The sequence below is a fragment of the Ammospiza caudacuta genome, chromosome 8 (genome assembly GCF_027887145.1).
Source record: "Ammospiza caudacuta isolate bAmmCau1 chromosome 8, bAmmCau1.pri, whole genome shotgun sequence".
Taxonomy (NCBI): Eukaryota; Metazoa; Chordata; class Aves; order Passeriformes; family Passerellidae; genus Ammospiza; species Ammospiza caudacuta.
Window position 1 is genome coordinate 34,394,153 of NC_080600.1, and position 18,815 is coordinate 34,412,967.

The 18,815-nt window shown below is 41.6% G+C and overlaps 1 protein-coding gene across 1 annotated transcript in view; it reads left to right on the forward strand.

The window, feature by feature from the left end:
- Positions 1-18,815, forward strand: part of KALRN (kalirin RhoGEF kinase) — a 466,558-nt gene that overhangs the window by 325,524 nt on the left and 122,219 nt on the right. Inside the window, exons 26-33 of the mRNA XM_058809387.1 lie at positions 594-663; positions 2,331-2,420; positions 6,486-6,578; positions 6,906-7,017; positions 8,106-8,296; positions 8,699-8,800; positions 9,487-9,629; positions 10,766-10,868. Of these exons, the coding sequence (XP_058665370.1) occupies positions 594-663; positions 2,331-2,420; positions 6,486-6,578; positions 6,906-7,017; positions 8,106-8,296; positions 8,699-8,800; positions 9,487-9,629; positions 10,766-10,868 (904 nt within the window). The remainder of the gene's footprint in view (positions 1-593; positions 664-2,330; positions 2,421-6,485; positions 6,579-6,905; positions 7,018-8,105; positions 8,297-8,698; positions 8,801-9,486; positions 9,630-10,765; positions 10,869-18,815) is intronic.

Here is an 18,815-nt window from a genome sequence, read left to right on the forward strand (position 1 = left end):
TGCAAGGGAGGGCAGCAAAGCTGGTGAATGGTCCAGAAAACCTGTTCCAGGAGAACACAGAACGTGTTCTAGCTGAAGAAACTGTTTCATATTCTTCTTTCCACCCAGGCATTGTACAGGGCTCTATCTGCAAACAAGTGGTGCTTGTTGTACAAGCTGTTCAGAGAGAGCTAATTAAAAAAAAATCTGTATTTTGAAAGTTTACTACTTACCTATGAAATGCTGATCTTGTTTAAGTTGTCCATGTGCTGAGCTGGGTGCTGGGAACCTGGCAGCTTTGGGCTTCCCTTGCTGCTCTTTGTGTGAACCACTAAACAAGGACCCTTTGAAGATTTGTATTCAGATAGAACAGTCCTGAGCACACTGACTCCCTGCTAGGGATTGCCTCTTTTTCCTTTCTGGTGGAGTTAGGCATGACTAACAGAAAACAAAGCACATCTTGGCAAGGGACACTCTTCCTGCTGGCTGGACACTTGGGTAGTCCCATAATCAAGATACAAGTATTGATCATTAGCTCTGATTAACTTATTGGTTATCCTGCATCTCCTGGGTATTTGACTGGAACTAATTACATTGGTGTCTTCTTTTTTCAGCATTTTTCTAAAGGAGCTGGAGAAATATGAACAACTGCCTGAGGATGTGGGCCACTGCTTTGTCACCTGGGTAATGAGGCTGCTGCTTCTCATTATTTATTCAAATTAATTCCTCCAGTACAGATGGGAACAAGCTGGGAATAGGTGCAAGGGTTATGTCCCCAGTGATAAATGAGATTAGGAGCTAGTCTGGAACTAAAACTGCTTTGTCCTTCACCTGCCCAGGGTGAAAGTTTCCACCCTTCTCCTCAGCAATAGTGTGAAGGTTTTCCAGAGCCTCTCTCCTTGTCCTGTACTGACCATACAGCTTTTATTTACCTCTGCTGGCTTCTGTTTAGCACAACTTTATCAAACCAAACCTAGTTTTCTGTGACATTCATTTCCCTGTGAAAGGCCCTGGGAGGACAGACATTTAAAATCTTAATATACCTTCCTTAAAGAATTTTAGTCATGCCATGAGAGCTCCACAAAGGCATGAAGAATATTTTATCGACTTTTTTCCTCCAGAAATTAGTGTCAAATTTCTGAGCCACTGTGCTCACTCATTTCATTATGCAATGCCAGGATAATTTCCAACAGGACTTTGAAATCTAGGTGCAGAGAGTCTTTGTGAGTGTAGGAGGCTCTGGGAATTGGCTACAGTAATTCATCTGTATGAAAGCTGTTCTCATTTCAAAATATTTTCCAGTCAAGTCAGCCATCTTTGTGATTTGTCTGATTGTTTTATTCATATATCAAAGCTAGGAATTAGTATTTTAAGAGTAAAGATGGAATATTTTCACTTACCCAAAAACTGAGCATGTTTTAGATGATTTCAGATGGGTTTTTAATTTAAAAACATGTCACAAGTCTTGATGAAATGGATTCAGAAATATTGTTTACAAAGAACAGGTTACCTGTTTAGGAAAGATTTATGTATTTATGTATCATTCTCTGCAAAATCTTCCTGGTACTTTAAGGTACTGACTGCATCATCTCAACAAAGGTACATGTCCAGAGCTGTGTGTGTGGTTACAGATGTACATACAAAGCTGCCTGCACAATTGCAGGATCCTGTTGTTTAGATATCTGGGAAAAAAAATACAATAGCAATAAAAGGAAAACATCCTCCTCTTTTATTTGCCTCCCTCTTCTTGAGACCAGAGTACATTATTAAGAGGTGGGAGTGCACAGATGCTTTTAATTTCTGCTTACAAGTAAACAAATTAGGAAATAAAATGTAAAGCAACATAAAATTTAAGCCACTGAAGTTTGAACCAAAGTAGGAAAGGCAAGTCTGGGCCAAGTGTCACGAATTTCAAGTAAAAAATGTTGGCTTGTGCCAGTTTAGACTATGTGAGTCACTTGCCCTGTTTCTAGACTGCCTTTATCTTCAAGTAGGTGATAGAGTCAACACTTCATGACTGAGTTTTGAGACCTCAAACTCTTGAGTAACATTAATAGAGCTGTTAGAAATTATTTTACAGCTGCATTAAAAGTTTAGGCCTTCCCTCTGTGATATTTGTTAAAGAAAGCCTCCCACAGCCCTCAGAACTGCTCAAGTAAGGTATGAACCTTAAATTCTTCTGCTCTTAATTTACAGTTTCTGTGTTGCTTGGTGGCAGGGTGGGGATGGTGGTGGTGGTGGGTGTGTGGGAGAGAGTTGTCACCTGTATTTATCCTGGTGTGCCTCAATAAAAACCTGTGGGAGCAGAGAAATAGCTTATCTTGTTTTTCCCTTGATGTTTGTTTTCACAGGCAGATAAATTTCAGATGTATGTCACCTACTGCAAAAACAAGCCTGACTCCAGCCAGCTCATCCTGGAACATGCAGGGACTTTCTTTGATGTAAGCAGCCTTGCTGTTTTCCTTCCACACACCTGGTGCAGCTCTGTGCTTTTTTATACTCGAGCTATGGGTTCCTTTCTGTGCCTTGGCATTGGGGTTTTTCATTCCACTGCAAATATCACGTGCTGTGAGAACTGATGGGCTGTGGTGTGGTGTGTGGTGAGGTGTGGAGACACATTCCTATGAGAACCTTGGGGCATTTTTCAGACCTAATCCTTTCTAAAGATCTGGTTTAGATGTAATCACTGTTTCTGGGTTAGTGATAAAATGAAAGTCTCAGATTTCATTATATATTATGACCTGAAATCCCTAAATCTAAAACAAGCTCCTAGCCTCCTGTTCTGCAAATTCTACCCAGCCTATTCCACATTTATTTCATTTTGCTAATAAGGAAATCCATTTATTCCAATTAGACTATTTCTCATACAAGTGCTGCAGCCAGTGATAAATATTTTTAGGGTCCAATTCCAATTTTGTAGGCTGAGAAAAAAATCAAGTTTTTGAGTACCTTTAAACCAAGCTCTTCCTCTTATTTAACCTCATCCATGCTTGTCTGCTACCTTTTAGCTTTTTTACCACGCTTTTCTGCTACCTTATAGCTTTAATTAGTCATCTTTCTAAAAAAAAATTAATAAAAGAAAGAAGTGCTAAGACCTCCCTTCCAAAGCATTGGAAGTGCAGATGCAACAGATCAGCAGGATCCAAGCTGCGCTGGAGTTGGCAGCTGACAGAAATCAGCTCCTCTGGAGTTTGTCCATGCCAATAGTTACAGCATTTCAGTCTCACTCGACAATGAAAGGTCTCGCAGGAGCCACAGGAAAAGGGATAAACGCCTTTTTCTTTTGCCTTGTTACTGAATGGTCTGAAAGTCGAGTGGAGCTGGATGGGGTTTTCCAGGAGGTGGCGCTTGAGCCTGTGGAATGGTTTATAAATGGTATATACAATGGTTTATACTGGTCGGCTGTTTGCACAGGTTAAAAGCTTTTCCACTGCAGCTCTCTGCACGGGCTGGAAAGCTGCCTGACATTGCTCAGCAGTGAATATTCGTGTGTCAGCAGCTGCTGTTTTGCCAGGGGAGGTGTTTGCCTTCCGTGGGTGCTGGGCCATCCCCCAGCGATGCCTGTGCAAAAAGAGAAAGCTGACTCTCCTCCCAAAAAATCCTCAAGGAGGCACTCAATGTGAGTGACTGAGGTAATGCAAAGTACCTGGGGATCCTTCTTACCTTGATCTTGGAGTGGCAGCAGTTCAGGGGCAGCACAGCCTGGCACAAGGAATACAGAGAAAACAATTGGTTCTTTTTTTCCAGGCAGAACCTGGAATTTCCCAAAACCCTGATGATGAGAGTGAATTATCTAGAATAACACCCCTTAGTAAGAAGCCTGCTTGAAAATCACAAGTGTTCTTCAAATTTCATAAGCTTTCATAGAAATTCACCTTTGATATGAAGACAAGCAGGCCCAGTAATTTTTTTGAACCCTTCAAGGCCATGAAAAACCTGCAGCTACAGGGCTCACTGTAAGGGTTAACTGATTAGGAGAGGGAGCAAAGACAGGTGACATATCTCATTTGAAACCATGAAGAGAATTCTGAGCAATGCTGAGAGCTGGGCTGTTCTCAGGATGCAAGTGAAGCCATGTATGTAGAGAAAAGCAATGTATTTTATGGAACCAGTTGAGACAGGTGGAAAACAATGCACAAACTCTCAACTGTGAAATGTGCCCAGTTTATCCTACAGCATTGCTCTAATAAAGCATAAAGGTTACCATCTTCCTTCTCTACAGATGGTGCTTTGTTTATAAAATTCAGAAGTTGTTGGTATGGTTATATTAGCTGGAAATTGCACAGGGAATGAGAATAGTGTGTTTATGCTGACTTAATTACAGTAGATATTATTTTTCACTCTTTCCATTTTTCTGTCTGTCTTGTTCATCATTACTTAAAACTGTGTTCTTTATTCAGTAGTTTGAAGGATAAATTATGCTTTCCATGTTTAGCAAATTTTAGTATTTGTAATACCATATACTTCAGGCTAGCAAGGTATATTTTTGATTGCCAACATATATTAGCGGTCAACTTCAATTGATAGAATCAGCATGTTATTGAAGTAATCAGGTTGATTTTAGTGTCTTTAGTTAAGCAAGTTTTGATCTTTGGGACAGAGTTTGGTTGAGACATGTACATGCTTCTGCTGTTTGGAATACTTTTTTTGCTTTGAATCTTGGAAAAGATCTGGTTTTATATTCAAGAAGCCACGGGGCACTTTTGATTTGCATGACCAGCATGGAACAAGGTAAACCTCAGTGACTTTGGGAGCATTGCAGAGCATGGTGTTTCTGCATAGATGAGGGTTCTTGGACAGTTTCTCTGCTGAGCCAGAATGTCCCTTAGGAAATGAGCAGAGGCACAAACAGGATCTTACTCCAACACTTCAGGGATCAGAGGGAGGAGCTGCAGGGAGAATGTCCCTTCCCAGCACTTGTCAAATGTCACTCCCCCAACCAGCTGTGTCTCTGCACAGCCTGACCAGGGAGCATCCTGGCAGGGCAAGGAGTGCCCAAAGGGGAGGAATCTTGCTGAGAGCATGCCCTGCTGTTCAGAGAGCTGGGGGGAAGGAGCAGGGCTAATTTTGTTACTTGGATCCTACAAAAACAAGGGTGCTTTGCCAGCTCCAGGAAGTTCACAGACGTGGCCAAAGTCTTGCTGGCTCCTGCAGTTGTGAATTGAGTCTCAGCCATGTGCTCTGCAGGCACAGTTCCTCTGTGAAGTCAGCTATGACTCAGCTTCATGCAAACTCCATTAACCCCCAAACACAGCCCCTTCCCTTTTGAGTCTTCTTCATGGCACCAGAGCTATTAAAAAAAAAAAAAAAAAACCAACAAACAAACAAAAACAAACAAAAAACTTTTCTAGTAAAAGAAACCAAACCAACAAACCAAAAATCTGTTGGCACATTGCATGAAAAGTGGATGTTTTTGCATCCCAGCATTAAGACAAACACTGGAGCTAAAAAGAAGCAATAACCTCCCCAGTACTCAGCAGAAAATCAGATTGTATAAAAAAGGAAAATCTCTGTTCTTGGAAGCTCTTCTCCCTTCACCTTCCATAACTTCTTCACTTCCTTCACCTTCCGTAACTTCTTCACCTTACAGTCTCAAATTTACAATTCAGTAGCTGAAGAAAATTCCCATTCCCCTTTTCCATTTGCTTCTTTAGGAATCGAGGATTTCCTGGTGGCCAGGAACAAGGCAAGGCATGCCCAGGGCCTGGCAGAGACAGAAGGGTTTCCAATCTCTTCTATTTCAGCAGAGAACCTGCCCCTGTAGGGCATGAGTTTGGAGTCTTTTAGATGGCTGAATATGTTCACTAGGGTCCTCTAGGATTTTTAGGAGCTCCTAACTCCCCCTGGAAGAGCTGGAGGGAGGTAGCTGGGCCCTTTGCAGCCCTCAGCAGGTCTGTGATATCTCCAGACATTTGTGAGCACATCACAGTGATCAGCCAAGACATTTTGGCTGAGGTTCAGGTGCTGAAACAGTCCTGTTGGAGGTATCATGAGGGGATATCTCTCCTGGCCCCCAGGTGCCACCTCAGAGGAGAGCAGGTCTGTCAGCACTGTGTCAGACCTGTTATTCCCATGTGGGTATTTCAGCTGCCGCAGGGCTCTCAAATGGGACTCGATGCCTATGTTTAGACAGCTAAATTACACCCCGCTCATGCAATTTAATTTAATGTCACTTCATTTTAATTGAATGTTAAGACTCTGCTTTCAGCCTTTATAGCTAGGAGAAACCAGATGACATGACAGGTAAGTCATACTTAAATCAGGGCCTGTTTACTCAGCAGAGCTTTAGCTTGACTTGCAGAGGGACCCTGCAGTTTAAGTGGCCTTAGGGGGACTCTGCTGTGTATTGTCTCACTGAAACCACATTTATGTAATGTGAGCTTAAATAGGGTTAAAAATCTAAACATAGAATTCAGGGATGCAGCACTAAATTTAGTTAGGGGTGGTTCTGTCTGGCAGGGGGTTAACAGTCTTCCATGGCTGACTGCTGTTTTTATCCCTTCTAGGAAATCCAGCAAAGACATGGGCTGGCCAACTCCATCTCTTCTTATTTAATCAAGCCTGTCCAGAGGATCACAAAATACCAACTCCTGCTGAAGGTACCTCAGTGAGCTGCACAGAGCAGCTTGTGCAGAGCAAGTTCACAGGTTCATGAGTTACCTTCTGCTTAAAGGGAGCAGCTTCATGACCTGTAAGCAAAGTCCCCAGAAATCTTCCAAGGGCACAATCTCCCTTAAGACCACCTTGTTTTATCTTTATAGCTATTCCTATTTGACCCCCCACTATTTGTGAGCATCCACAGTGGGGTTTGCTGCAGTTGAGCTTTCTCCTGTCTCTGAAGCAGCTTGCAGGGACCAGGTGGCACAGCTGGGTGTGAGGGCAGCACGTGGATCAGATTTGTTCATGGTGTCTGCTTTGCTCCTTAGGAACTGCTGACCTGCTGTGAGGAGGGCAAAGGGGAGCTGAAGGATGGTCTGGAAGTGATGCTCAGTGTCCCAAAGAAGGCCAACGATGCCATGCACGTCAGCATGCTGGAAGGTGGGCAGGGACTGCTGGGAAATGAAGTTTGTTGGTAACTTGGGGTGGAAATTAATAGAGGTTGACTGTAGCAATACTGTAATTTCATGATAATTTTTAGCTACCTTCTGGCTCCTTTATGATATTTCTCCAAAAGTCTTGAAATAATAAAGCTGGCTAGGAATTTTGGGGGGGGGGAGGGGAGGTATTGATCTGTATCTTTTGTGTGTACATATATATATATATATATATATATATATACATATATATGTACATATGTGTATGTATGTATATACATATGCAATGTATGTGTATCTATATATATTTAGCTAAAACATTCCTTCTCCATTAAACAAAAAAAATTGTGAAGCAATATCAGTTTAGCTGCTGACAGCTGTAAAAATTATTGGATGAAAACATTTCATAATACTGTTTCAACATTTCAAAAGTTCTGCTTTTCTGAGACAAAACAGCTTGTGTTTAAAAATGTTAGCATAGTTATGCCAACGATTTTTTAAAAAAGCAGTAAAAAAATATTTTCAAACTACAGGGGAAAAAAAGTTTGGCACAAAGTGAAGTCTTTTATTGGCTTATTATTGTGTGCAGTATTTCTGAAATGTAAAAATTTTATTCTGGACTGAGATGCTTTATTGTGTCTCACACATTTTCTTGGCCTTGGAAAATAAAATTTCCAGCCTGGCTTGAGGAAAACCAAGAAACAAGCAGAATACTAAAACAAGTGAAAAAAAGAACTAGTGCCAGTAGCTGGGCAGTTCAATAAGCTCAGGTGATTAAAATTGCAGGAGGGCAAACTGAATTTGTAATGAAGTGCATAGGATTTCTTGCAATGCAGTTCTGTGTACAGTAACCATCACTGAAACCTTCATAATATTATTTTTGAGTAACTATTACAAGACTTAAGCAGCAGCCTCACTTAACACATGATATATTTGACCTCCAGTGAAGTAATTACATTACTGCAGTAGGAAAAAAATAGAAAAATATTATCACTGGGGCAAAGACCCTTTTATTTCAAGCCTTGACTTTGGTGTTTCTGTGAATTGCTTTTCTCAATAATAAATACAAGTGATTGTATTCTGTGGCTTTAGGGTTTGATGAGAACCTTGATGTCCAGGGAGAGCTGATTCTTCAGGATTCCTTCCAAGTGTGGGATCCCAAGTCTCTCATTCGGAAAGGCCGTGAGAGGCATTTGTTTCTCTTTGAAATCTCTTTGGTGTTTAGCAAAGAGATCAAAGATTCTTCAGGACACACAAAATATGTTTACAAGAACAAGTTACTGGTAGGTGTGGCACAAAGAAAATATTCTGGGTGTTGTGTTTCTTGTAGGTAGAAGGGGTGTTTTGGTGGCTCATGTGTCCCCTGCTGGGTTGGGGATACTTTTGCCCCTGAAGGGCTGGCCCTGAGTCCTGCAGGACCCACCTGGAAGTCAGCTGCAGTGAGTCTGGAGAGGTTTAAGGTAGTGAGATGTGAAGGGTGGGGGGAAATGCAAGCAGGATCACTCCAGCCATTCACTTCCCTGCCACCCCAGTGCTTTTCTGTTCCTTTCATCTGTGTGTAGCAAACAAAGATCCTGTTCCCCTACCCAACCCAGCCTCCCCACTTTTTCCTACCAGTCCAAAGTTTTCTGGACTCATGAAGCTTCATTTATATGAAATCTTTCATCATCTCTCCTCCACATTAGACCTCAGAACTGGGAGTCACTGAACACGTTGAAGGAGATCCCTGCAAATTTGCTTTGTGGTCTGGACGAACACCATCCTCAGACAATAAAACAGTGCTGAAAGTAAGTCTTCTCTGTTTGTTTTCTTTGCCTTTAGCACTTCTAGTTCAGGCCTTGGGAGCTCTGAATGAAAGGTGAGTTTCTTCCCTCCTCATATTCACATGGCTTCCCCATCTGCCTGTGGGGTCATGCCTGCAGCAGGAGCCGCTGAGCTCTAAGGCCTCAGTAGCACCTGGGACAGTCCTGCAGCCTTGCTGGAATTGCATCTCCTCTGGCAGCCTGGGTTGAGCAGCTGCTCACTGACACAGGGCAGGTCTCAGGGTGTTTGGCTGGGAGGTGTAATTCCCTTAGTCCTTTGCCACTGGGCTTATCAACAACCAACCCCTTCCACACACCTCCAGAGCTGACAGCCTGTTCTGTCAAGTGAGTCTCTGCTGAAGAATCCATGTTGTAGTTGTTTTGTCTAAGGAATTCCCAGCTGTGCACTGATAACCTGTTTCCCCTCTGCAGAGCATGCTGTATTGCTAGCATTAAATGGATTTATCCAGAGCTTAGCTGCTTTGCTGTTGCTTGCCAAGTAGGTCTGGTCAGAGTGCTCTCAGTTCCCTGGGGTTACCAGGGACTCCAGCAGCTGCTGCAGTGCAGCAGAGAGGACAAACAGTTAATCATGACATTCATCAGCTGGCCATGTCTCCTCTGCACAGGAGAACATGATAAAGTCTCTGTCCTTCTGCCTTGTGAAACTTTAGGCGTCCAGCATTGAAACAAAACAGGAATGGATCAAAAATATCCGGGAAGTTATTCAAGAAAGGATCATTCATCTGAAAGGAGCTCTGAAAGAGCCCATTCAGCTCCCCAAGACACCAGCAAAGCAGAGAAACAACAGCAGAAGGTAACTTCAGTCCTTCCCCACAACAGCAAATTACTAGTGTGTTCCCAATCCACAGCAATGTGGTGTTTGTGGACTTTTTACTGGTTTTTACTGTAGTCAAAGCCGTTTTCATTGTCTCTGCCTTTTTTATGTTGTCTTGGCAAAAGTAGCTAGAAATGTTTTTTATGATACACGTACAAAGAGCTTTCATTTTATGCTCCAAAGTATAGAGAAAACCAGTAAAAATTCTTCAGAGTCCAAGGTTATAGTTCTTTCCTAAAGTAGATTCTACTTCTTCATATTTGAGTAAAACCAGATTTTTTTCCTTGTTTGGTACATTTATTTGTTTGGCAATCAAAATCATAGTTGATCCTAACAATGCATTGAAGAATACATAGTGAATAATCTGCATTTCATCATCTAATACAAACTTGTTTCAGCCTGTCAAGTAATATTAAATATTTTTTGTCAATTTTTTCAATCCTGGATCAAATAGAAATCATGAATTGTTTTTCTGTTGTGGCATTCCCAAAGGCCACCTGTAATTTGAGCATCTTCATTTCCTCATTAAATTTTATCCCTCTTTTACTTCAGGCTGTGTCACAGACACATCAAAGCATAAATAAGCGAGTCACCCAGGAGACCTGTAGCAAAGTGGAGATCCAGACATTTCCTCTAAGAACATGCTCCAATACAAAAGTTTTCTTGTACAGAATGGCGACATATTTTTTCTTTGTCCCTAAGTATAGAATTTGTATTATTTAAGTATTTACTTTGAAAGACCAATAAACATTTAAGATAATTGTATCTGTACAGCCAAAGGGAAGAAAATGTGTTAGGCAACCTCAGTGAGGTAAATAGGTAGAGCTCTGTACTGTCTTTATCTATATTTGGATAGCATCTTTATGGCTTAGTATTAAATTCCTGAAGAAATTTAAACAAATGTTGGGATTATGTGTAAATCCAAACCCTATGGCTGAGGGTGACATCATTCCAAATTGCAAGAGCTCTATAGCATCATGAGCTGCCTCAGAGGGGTAATTTTAGCACAATCCAGCTCTGTCCTGCTGACTCAGCACTCCTCAACTCCACCTCTCACGTTGTGCTCGCTGGTGCTGTTAAGGAATGTCATTGATTCCCAATCACCTCTCTTGCAGAGATGGAATAGATGATGCAGACAGCCAAGGGGATGGCAGCAGTCAACCTGACACCATTTCCATTGCCTCCAGGACATCACAGAACACAGTGGACAGTGATAAGGTAGGACTGAAATGGGGAAATACCTGGCAGGTAATTGTCCCCAGAAGAATGTAAGTGAAAATAGAATAGAAGGCAAAAGAAGGCAACCTGTCTTCTGCTGAGTGAGCTGAAACTGGTATTCCCCTTCACCAGGTTATTAAAACCCAGTCTGTTTCTGTGTGCTTGTCAGTACTGCTCTTCTCCACAATAACATGTCTGTTACTGCTGCTGTTTGTGGTTAATGCACAGAGGTTCAATTGGCTCTGAAGGAAGAGCCCAGAACAACCTTTTCTTGCCTAGTAAATCTTGTTGTGTGAGATCCAGCTTGTGAATGAGCAAACAGCTGCTTATGTTACATATTTCCCTCTGAGCTGAAGGCAGTTGTTTGTTGGAGGGAATGCAGGTACTTAGCCACCAATTAATGCAGCAACACTGGGATCCTGGCTGCTATCTTGAGAGCCTGGGAGACCTCCCATTTGCAGAGACTGTGATTGTGGACCCCTCTCCTCACAGACATATGCTGAAGCATATGGATGGCCCTGAGGCACGCTGGGTTCTGTTGGAATGCTGCACACTGTCAGCACTTACATACTTGTCATTTTACTTGTCAGACAGTCTGAGTCCAGATCCCCAGCTCCACTAGGATGCCTCACTTGAATTTGTCACCCTGACACCTCCAGCTCTGCTCTTCTACTGAATTAGCAGTTGATTTAGGAGAAAATGGGCAGTTAATAATTACCTTAGCTACACTGATGGAGTTTGTCATATCCCCTGAGAGAATGCCTATATTTTCTTCACACATTGTTTTGAAATCACATGTAACTTGAAAAAAGCTGAATTCTCCCATGCCTTTATAGATATACATATTTGTCAGAGCTTTCATTATGCTGCCACTCAGACAAGGTCGAAGGGTGTCTTCACAAAATCAAAGTCCAAGCTTTGGTTGTAAAGTTCACAGGTAAGGTTCAGTGCAGACACTGTTTTTAAAGCTGGACTCAGAAATATAATCATTGCAAATAAATTACCATCTGTTGTATTTATCTTGAATGCATGTCCCCATGATTTAACTTTTTTGTCCAATAATGTGCTTTAGAAAAGTGCTAAGCCTCACAATCCAAAGGCCACTGTAATGTATGCAAATACTTTGCCCGATGTTTGAGAAGTCTTCAATCCGCATGGACCTGTCTTACTTTCTGTGTTTTTCACATTTATCATTCCTGCTAAAAGGCCCTGACTTAGTGCAGTACTTGAGCCCATGCTTTATTTTAAGCCCTCACCTAAGCTTTGCTCGTTCCCCAGCCCATTGTGTTGGTTGCATGAATTCTGGCCATGTCCAGGTAAGATGCTCTGTGTTGCATGCTGCAGCTGCATACAAGGGCCATGGTGCCAACGCAGGCTGTGTACCCTGAAAGACAGCCCAGCGTGGCAGGAGTTGGTTTAAGGATGCAAGACTGGAAACATTTATAGGAATTTCTATCCAGAACCTTGTTTCAACTGAACAGCAAATGTGTATGAGATAAACTGAGTAAAGATTGCACAGGGAAAAAGTTGTTACCACTGTGGAAAGGGTTGTGTCATGCTTTTAATTTTTTTTTACTTGCTGACTTAAGGCTGTGTGGTTTTGTGTCCTGCTGTACATTTAATGAATAGAATTGGAGTGTACAGCTAAGGCTAAAGGTTGCTTGTATGTGCTTTGTTGAACCTGAGGTAGCAGTGTATCATCCTTAACTAGAGAGGCTGCTCCTGCTGAACAGTATTGTCTCTGATCCTGCTGCCAGAATACTGTGGAGAATTCAGCTCCTAGAGTGCTGCATTATCATGTCTTTGCTCCAAGGAGAATCAACTCCCCGCATCTCTTTATAGTTCTCATTTTTTCTGCACAGTGTTACCCAGATTAGTGGCAGATGAAGCTGAGCTGCCTTGCCTCCTGCTGAACTGGCAGAGTCACACCCATGTTCACTCAGACATTGTGCTCACCTGCTGGCCCCTGCTGTGCAGGGACTGTCCTGTCAGCAGATCCAAAGCTCTGAAAGCACTCCTAATGGTGACATCTTAACACATGGGATATTTTCCTTCAGTGTGTAGTTGAGCTTTTCTTCTAGAAGAGTCAGAATGAAATGAGATTGGCATGGGAGGTTTTATATTCTCACATAGTTGTCAGCACTGGACGGCAGGACCATATCATGCTCTCCAGGTAGGTTTTCTTGGCAGAGCTGACAGTTCATGGCACACACTGTAGCATACATGCTATAGTTAACTCCTGTGGGGCTGGTGGCAGCTCCAGTGGGTTCAGAGTTCAGCAATCAGGGCAATCAGGGGTTTCCCTGCCTATTTAACTCCAGCATAGCCAGCAGACTTATTCCCATGAGTTTAGATTCAAGACTAGAAGCTTTTTGCAGCTGCAGCCTCCATGGGTGACTTCTCTATGTACCCCAGTGAGTTTTCCATCCAGAGGAGCCAATGGAAAGAGCTCCTACCTTTAGAAACTCTGGCTGTTCACAGCAGCCTCATCTGCAGACCCATGCCAAGAGCCTTGCACTGCCAGCAGCATGCCAGGATGGCAGCAGATTCATCCTGCCTTGGGACCGTCTATGTATTAACTCCATGCCAGAAGCAATTCTCAAGTAACATGTAGGAGATGATATTACTCTCTGAAGCCAAAAGAATTCAAAGATTTAGCTGACACACTTTGTCCTTTCCCTAAACCTTGCTATTATGCCTGAGAATTGCCTAACACATTAGTTGAATGCTCAGACAAGAATGTCAAACAACATTTTAGACAAAGAAAATGACAACTTCTCAAAGATTCTCAATTTCAAGTAGCACTTCTGCTTAACAACACTCCTCATGCCTCAAGTCACATGTGTTTCTTTCAACTTATTTGTGAGTCAACTCCTCCTGAGTTGTAATTTCTGTTTTCTCTCACCATGGCACAGCCCTGGAGCTAAGCTTTACTTTTGCATTTCAAACTCCTAAAAAGAGAAAAAAGGTTTTTGTTGTTAAGTGGGAATGAAATAGCCTTACTGTAAATTCGGTGAGGGTTTGTTTTCTCTCAAGACATGTGAATGTGGCCACAATATTTATCAGGGGGATCCTTTGGCACAGAGGATAGAGCACTTCGAACTGGGGGCTGAGTCCTGGTTCTGCTCTGTCACTCACATGTTGGATGCCATCACAAAGTTACATTTGATGGCACATTACCCTTTCCTTTTTTCCCCTTGTTTGGATGAGAAATTTGCAGGGGGAGACAAAAATTCATGTAAACATTACATTTGTACATTAATTACAGCATTGTCCTCCACTTTCCCAGCACATGATGCAGGCCTGAATTCAGACCTGTTTTTATAACCTTTATGGTGGCAAACTCTGCTTTGAAAATATCAGTTATGTGCCTGACCCCAGAAGTGTTTAAGCCTTTAAGACCTTAAGTATTCAGACTTTCCTGACTGCAGGCAGTGGTCAGGTGATTATATATAAAGACTCTCCTGATTTAAAAAAAAAAATAATAATGTTCTGGTCTGTTTAAATATCTGATTAAGTAGCTTCTTAAATCTGAATATGAGTATTTAATATCTTTACTTTCCTTGGGCTTTTCTCTGTCAAAAATATGTAAATCAATTATCTGCAGGCTCAAACATTTCATTTTCATTAAATACTGTGTAGTAGAAACACAGACTTCAAGTAAGTTCTGCACCTTTGTAAAATGAAAGAAAGAGAACATATAAAATGTTTCTTTTCCCATTTGCAATCCATTACTACTTCTATATGCAATCTGTAATCTAAAATACCTCATGCACAGGAAAATAATTATTTGAATTGTCATTTGGATTGTGTAAGTTTGATACAGAAGGGGGGAAATGGGTTGATGACCCAGACTCAGTGCTAAAGAATCAATAGGTAATGAATACTATTACAGTAATTGCAATTCCCATTGAGCATCCAGGTCAGGTCCTAGGTAACCCACTACATAAAACTTCTTCATCCTTTTCCAAAAGGCAAAGGAGACAGCTTTTGTTCTATACAGTAAGCCCTCTTCAGCTTGCTATCTAAAATCCTCTGCTTAGAGAGAAATCCTTGCCCTATTCACAGCAGACAGGATTTCAGTCTTTATATTTGGATTCAAAGCAGTGGGGAATTGCATAAAGGAAATGTTACATGCAGGGCATTCTCATTTGTTAAGCCCATTGAGCTGCTGGCTTGTGAAACAGCTGTTTCTGGTGATACTGGTCCAGCTTCCAATGGCCTCCTTTTTGTTGGCTTTTGCAGAATACTGAGGAGAGCAGTTCTCATTTCCTTCTGTTGTTTTTGGATGTGGAGAAAGGCTCTGAAATGTGAACTGAAAACGTTTTACTCTCTAAAAATAAATCCACATTATACACTTTTATCTTTTCCATGAGATACTATACTCAGCTCATCTTTCAGCAGCCATGAGACTGAGATCTTGACCTCTTCCACATTGGTGGCATTATATAAAATCTGGGAATAATCACTCTTCTAATTGAAGGTAATTTGTACAAGAGGGGAGATTTTAGAATTAAGGTTTATTAGAACAAGTCACTTAGGGGCAAATTCTTTTTTCTTGAGAAGCTTCTAATCAAGGTAGAACAGCTTTGATGTTGTTGCTGAAACGGGAAGCGCTCGCTCACTGCCCCTGAGCTCTGTGTTGAATCACGTGCAGGGGACACATTTCTACTGCAGTGCTGGGGGAATATCAAGGGACAGGGGCTGTTGGCCCCAGCAGTGCTTGTGTATGGCCAAAACATGTGGCACCATGGCCTGGAGTCCCTGAGCAGTGGGACTGACCTGAACAGCAAACACCTGCCAGTGGTCAGTGGGTGCTGTGAGTTGCAGCTGGTGGGAAGGAAGCTGGAAGGTGCAGTGTAAACTGTGTGGCAGAGCCAAGAGAGAGCAGGATCAGGGGAATATGGAGTGGTGGTGAAGCAGGGACTCACTTAAATACAGAATCAGGAGTATTTAGAAATCTTCCTGTTTTCTGGAGCACTGTGATTGGTGCCATCAATTTATCTGCCAGGCATTGACCTGAAGAGGTTTCTTCCTCCCACCAAGATATTTTACTCTCAGTAAATTAGATTAGATTAAACAACTGTGAGTTTCTAAAGAGCAAAGGAAGGGATTGATTTGGTCTCATTTTTGTAAGCACTGTTGTGGTTATTGTGCCACTGTCCCAGCAGAATATGCCAGAATTCAGTGCACTGTCTGGAGTGCTGCTTCCTTGCAGGGACTGGTGATTTATGGGACCACAAGTAAAACTAAATTTATGTAACAGAAAATGACTGCTGACGGTTAAGTGAATTTTTCCTGTGAAGGTATGATAAAGAGGAGTGAATTATGGCCCCAGAGGATGTATTTCTATTGCTTGGATGCTGCCTAGCATTAGAGCATTTCTCACACTGAGTTCCTACTGCCCTCACCTGTGGAAAAGAGAAAACATGATAGTGATCAAAGGAAAATCTGACATATAACATTTTGGCACTTTAATTAGCCTTCTTGAGGGCTCGCTAGCTATAGGTGGTTAACTCTTTTGAAGATACTGTCATGTAGTAGCAAAATGTTTATCTTACCAGGAAATAAATTGTTCAGCCAGGAGCTGACATCTCTCTGTCTCTCTAATGATAATTTCTTAACATTTCCTTAGGCTTTGGGAGGCTGCCTCTCAGTTCTGCCTCAGAATCTTGGTTAGGACCCCTGTAAAATCAGCTCTTCTCTGAGAAAAATATACAAATGTATGTATCTTTTTTCACTGTGAATGGTTCCCTGAAACTGAAGTCATTGAAGTGACATTTGGAGTTGATAAAATGAGACTGGTTTATCTCTGCTGGCAATGCCTGATTTGGCATGAACTTGCTTTTCTCATCGTTGATGTTCAGTAATATTATTGTGGCACTTTTCTTTTTTTTTCTCTCTTTCCTAAGTATAAGTAAGGACTTTGCCTTTGCTTCCTGTATTTCTTATCAGGAATGCAGCAGTGCCAACATCATGAAATGTTCCAGCTTTTGATTTGCAGAGCTCTACTTGTCTCTCTAAATTTGATGCTTTTCAGTCTTTCGGAAAATTAACTTGAGGCTCTTGGAGTGAAATATAACACACTCAAACAGGCAAGGTTTAAAGTACATTTTTAGATTTCCAAATGAAGGAAATCTGAACTGAAGTGCTGCGCCTACTTTGAATTGTAAGTGCAATGAAGTGCAAACTTTTATGGGCACTCACAGAAAACTGAACCTCAGAGGGACCCAAATAATTACAACCACTCTTTGCTCAGTGTTGGGCCTGTGCTCTGCCTTGGTGTAACCTTATCTCTGCTTTGGGGGTTTGGCTGATGGGTCTCACAGTGCCTTTATTCATCTGTACACTAGGCACTGTGGCTTGGAGCTGTACAGGAATTTACCCACCTGCCGTCTGCAGCCAGAGCAGCTCTTAGTGATTTATAATGCATGTAGCATGAAATCTCCAGCTCAGGTATTAATACTGGCTCTGCCTACAGCACAGATCTCCCAGGACAATTCTGAGGCCTTTGGCACTTTTTTTTCCCTATGAGCTTTGAAAAAAGGGACTTTGGTCTTCCCTGGATTGGAATCAGATTTCAAAACAATCAAAAAGTAACTCTTACCAACCTTGATTTTCAGTCAGGTTCTATCCTGGCTTGAGTTACATGTTATCTGTCTTTTCTGGCATCCAGTTCTAAATGTACCAGGGAGGTGATCAGGAGATTTACCTCTGAAAAGAGCTCTGTCAGGGGTGCAGGTGCTACTGAGTGTAAGGACATTTGCTTTCTGTTGCCAGCCAGTTCTTGCTGCAGCTGTGGGTGGAAGCAGCACCAGGCTGTCTTGTTTCACAGAACCTTCTTGAAAAAGGTTCTTTTGGAAAACAAAATAAACCATGATCAGCTGCTCTTAAATATAACACTTGTTGGAAGCACTTTCAAACTTCATAGTGACTTTAGAGAAAGTCCTAATCATGTAGTGAAGCCTTGTTCATCTTTTCTTGTACTGCATGGCTGGACAATTTCCCACACACCTACCAAGGGGTTGATGACAATGGATGAATTTCCCCAAGGCCTTTTTATTTTTATCTAGTAGTTGAATTTTACCAAGAAATTTCCCAAAGATTTGAGTGTTTCACTCTGTGAAAATAACAGCAAAGCCAAAACATCTGCAGTGCCCATGAAAATAACAATCACGTTGTTCTTTGGGTAATATTTCCAGGAAATAGCTTCATAAAAGGCAGGCATGAAATTTGCCATGCATTTTAAGTATTTCAGCTGGGATTTCTCAAAGTGCTATTGAACTTTAGCAGGATCTCTGCACTCAAAATTCTTGGACACAATTCTTTCCCCAAAGGAAAGCAATTCCTGTGGTGGTCAGTGCAGGGTCACTGCTCAGCACCCACAAGTTTATTTCCAGGCCTGTGCAAGAAACAGCAGATATTTTCTTAACACCTCTCCAAAGTTTGGTTGTTTTTTTGTGGCTATAAATAACTGCAATATGAATCCAAATTCAGTGGGGTGATCAGATGCTGAGAACAAATTCAACTGCAAGTCCCTGAAAGTGATGTCCTACAGAAAGGAGTTCTTCAAAGATGTCTTTTCAGCATTTTCCTCCATGCAGAACTTGCAGTTACATCCAGGGCAGGTAGAATATGCTCCACTTCTTTTATAGAGTGTGTAATTTTGTAAATTTTCATTTCTATTGCTATCCATTTCATAAAGAACATTTGCTATTGACTTAAATAAGTTATGCTTTTGCATTTAGGACATAACAATAAGCATTCATTATGCTTTCAGTTTTGTTCTTAGGTCTTCTAGACCTAATGCATCCTTTGGTGGAAAATAAGTAAATCAGTAACACTTGAAAATAGAAGTCCCATTATGATAAAACAAATGTATACAACTCCTTCAAACTGAAGGTCTCCTGAGAACACTGTAGATATAAACATCAACACATTCCTGTT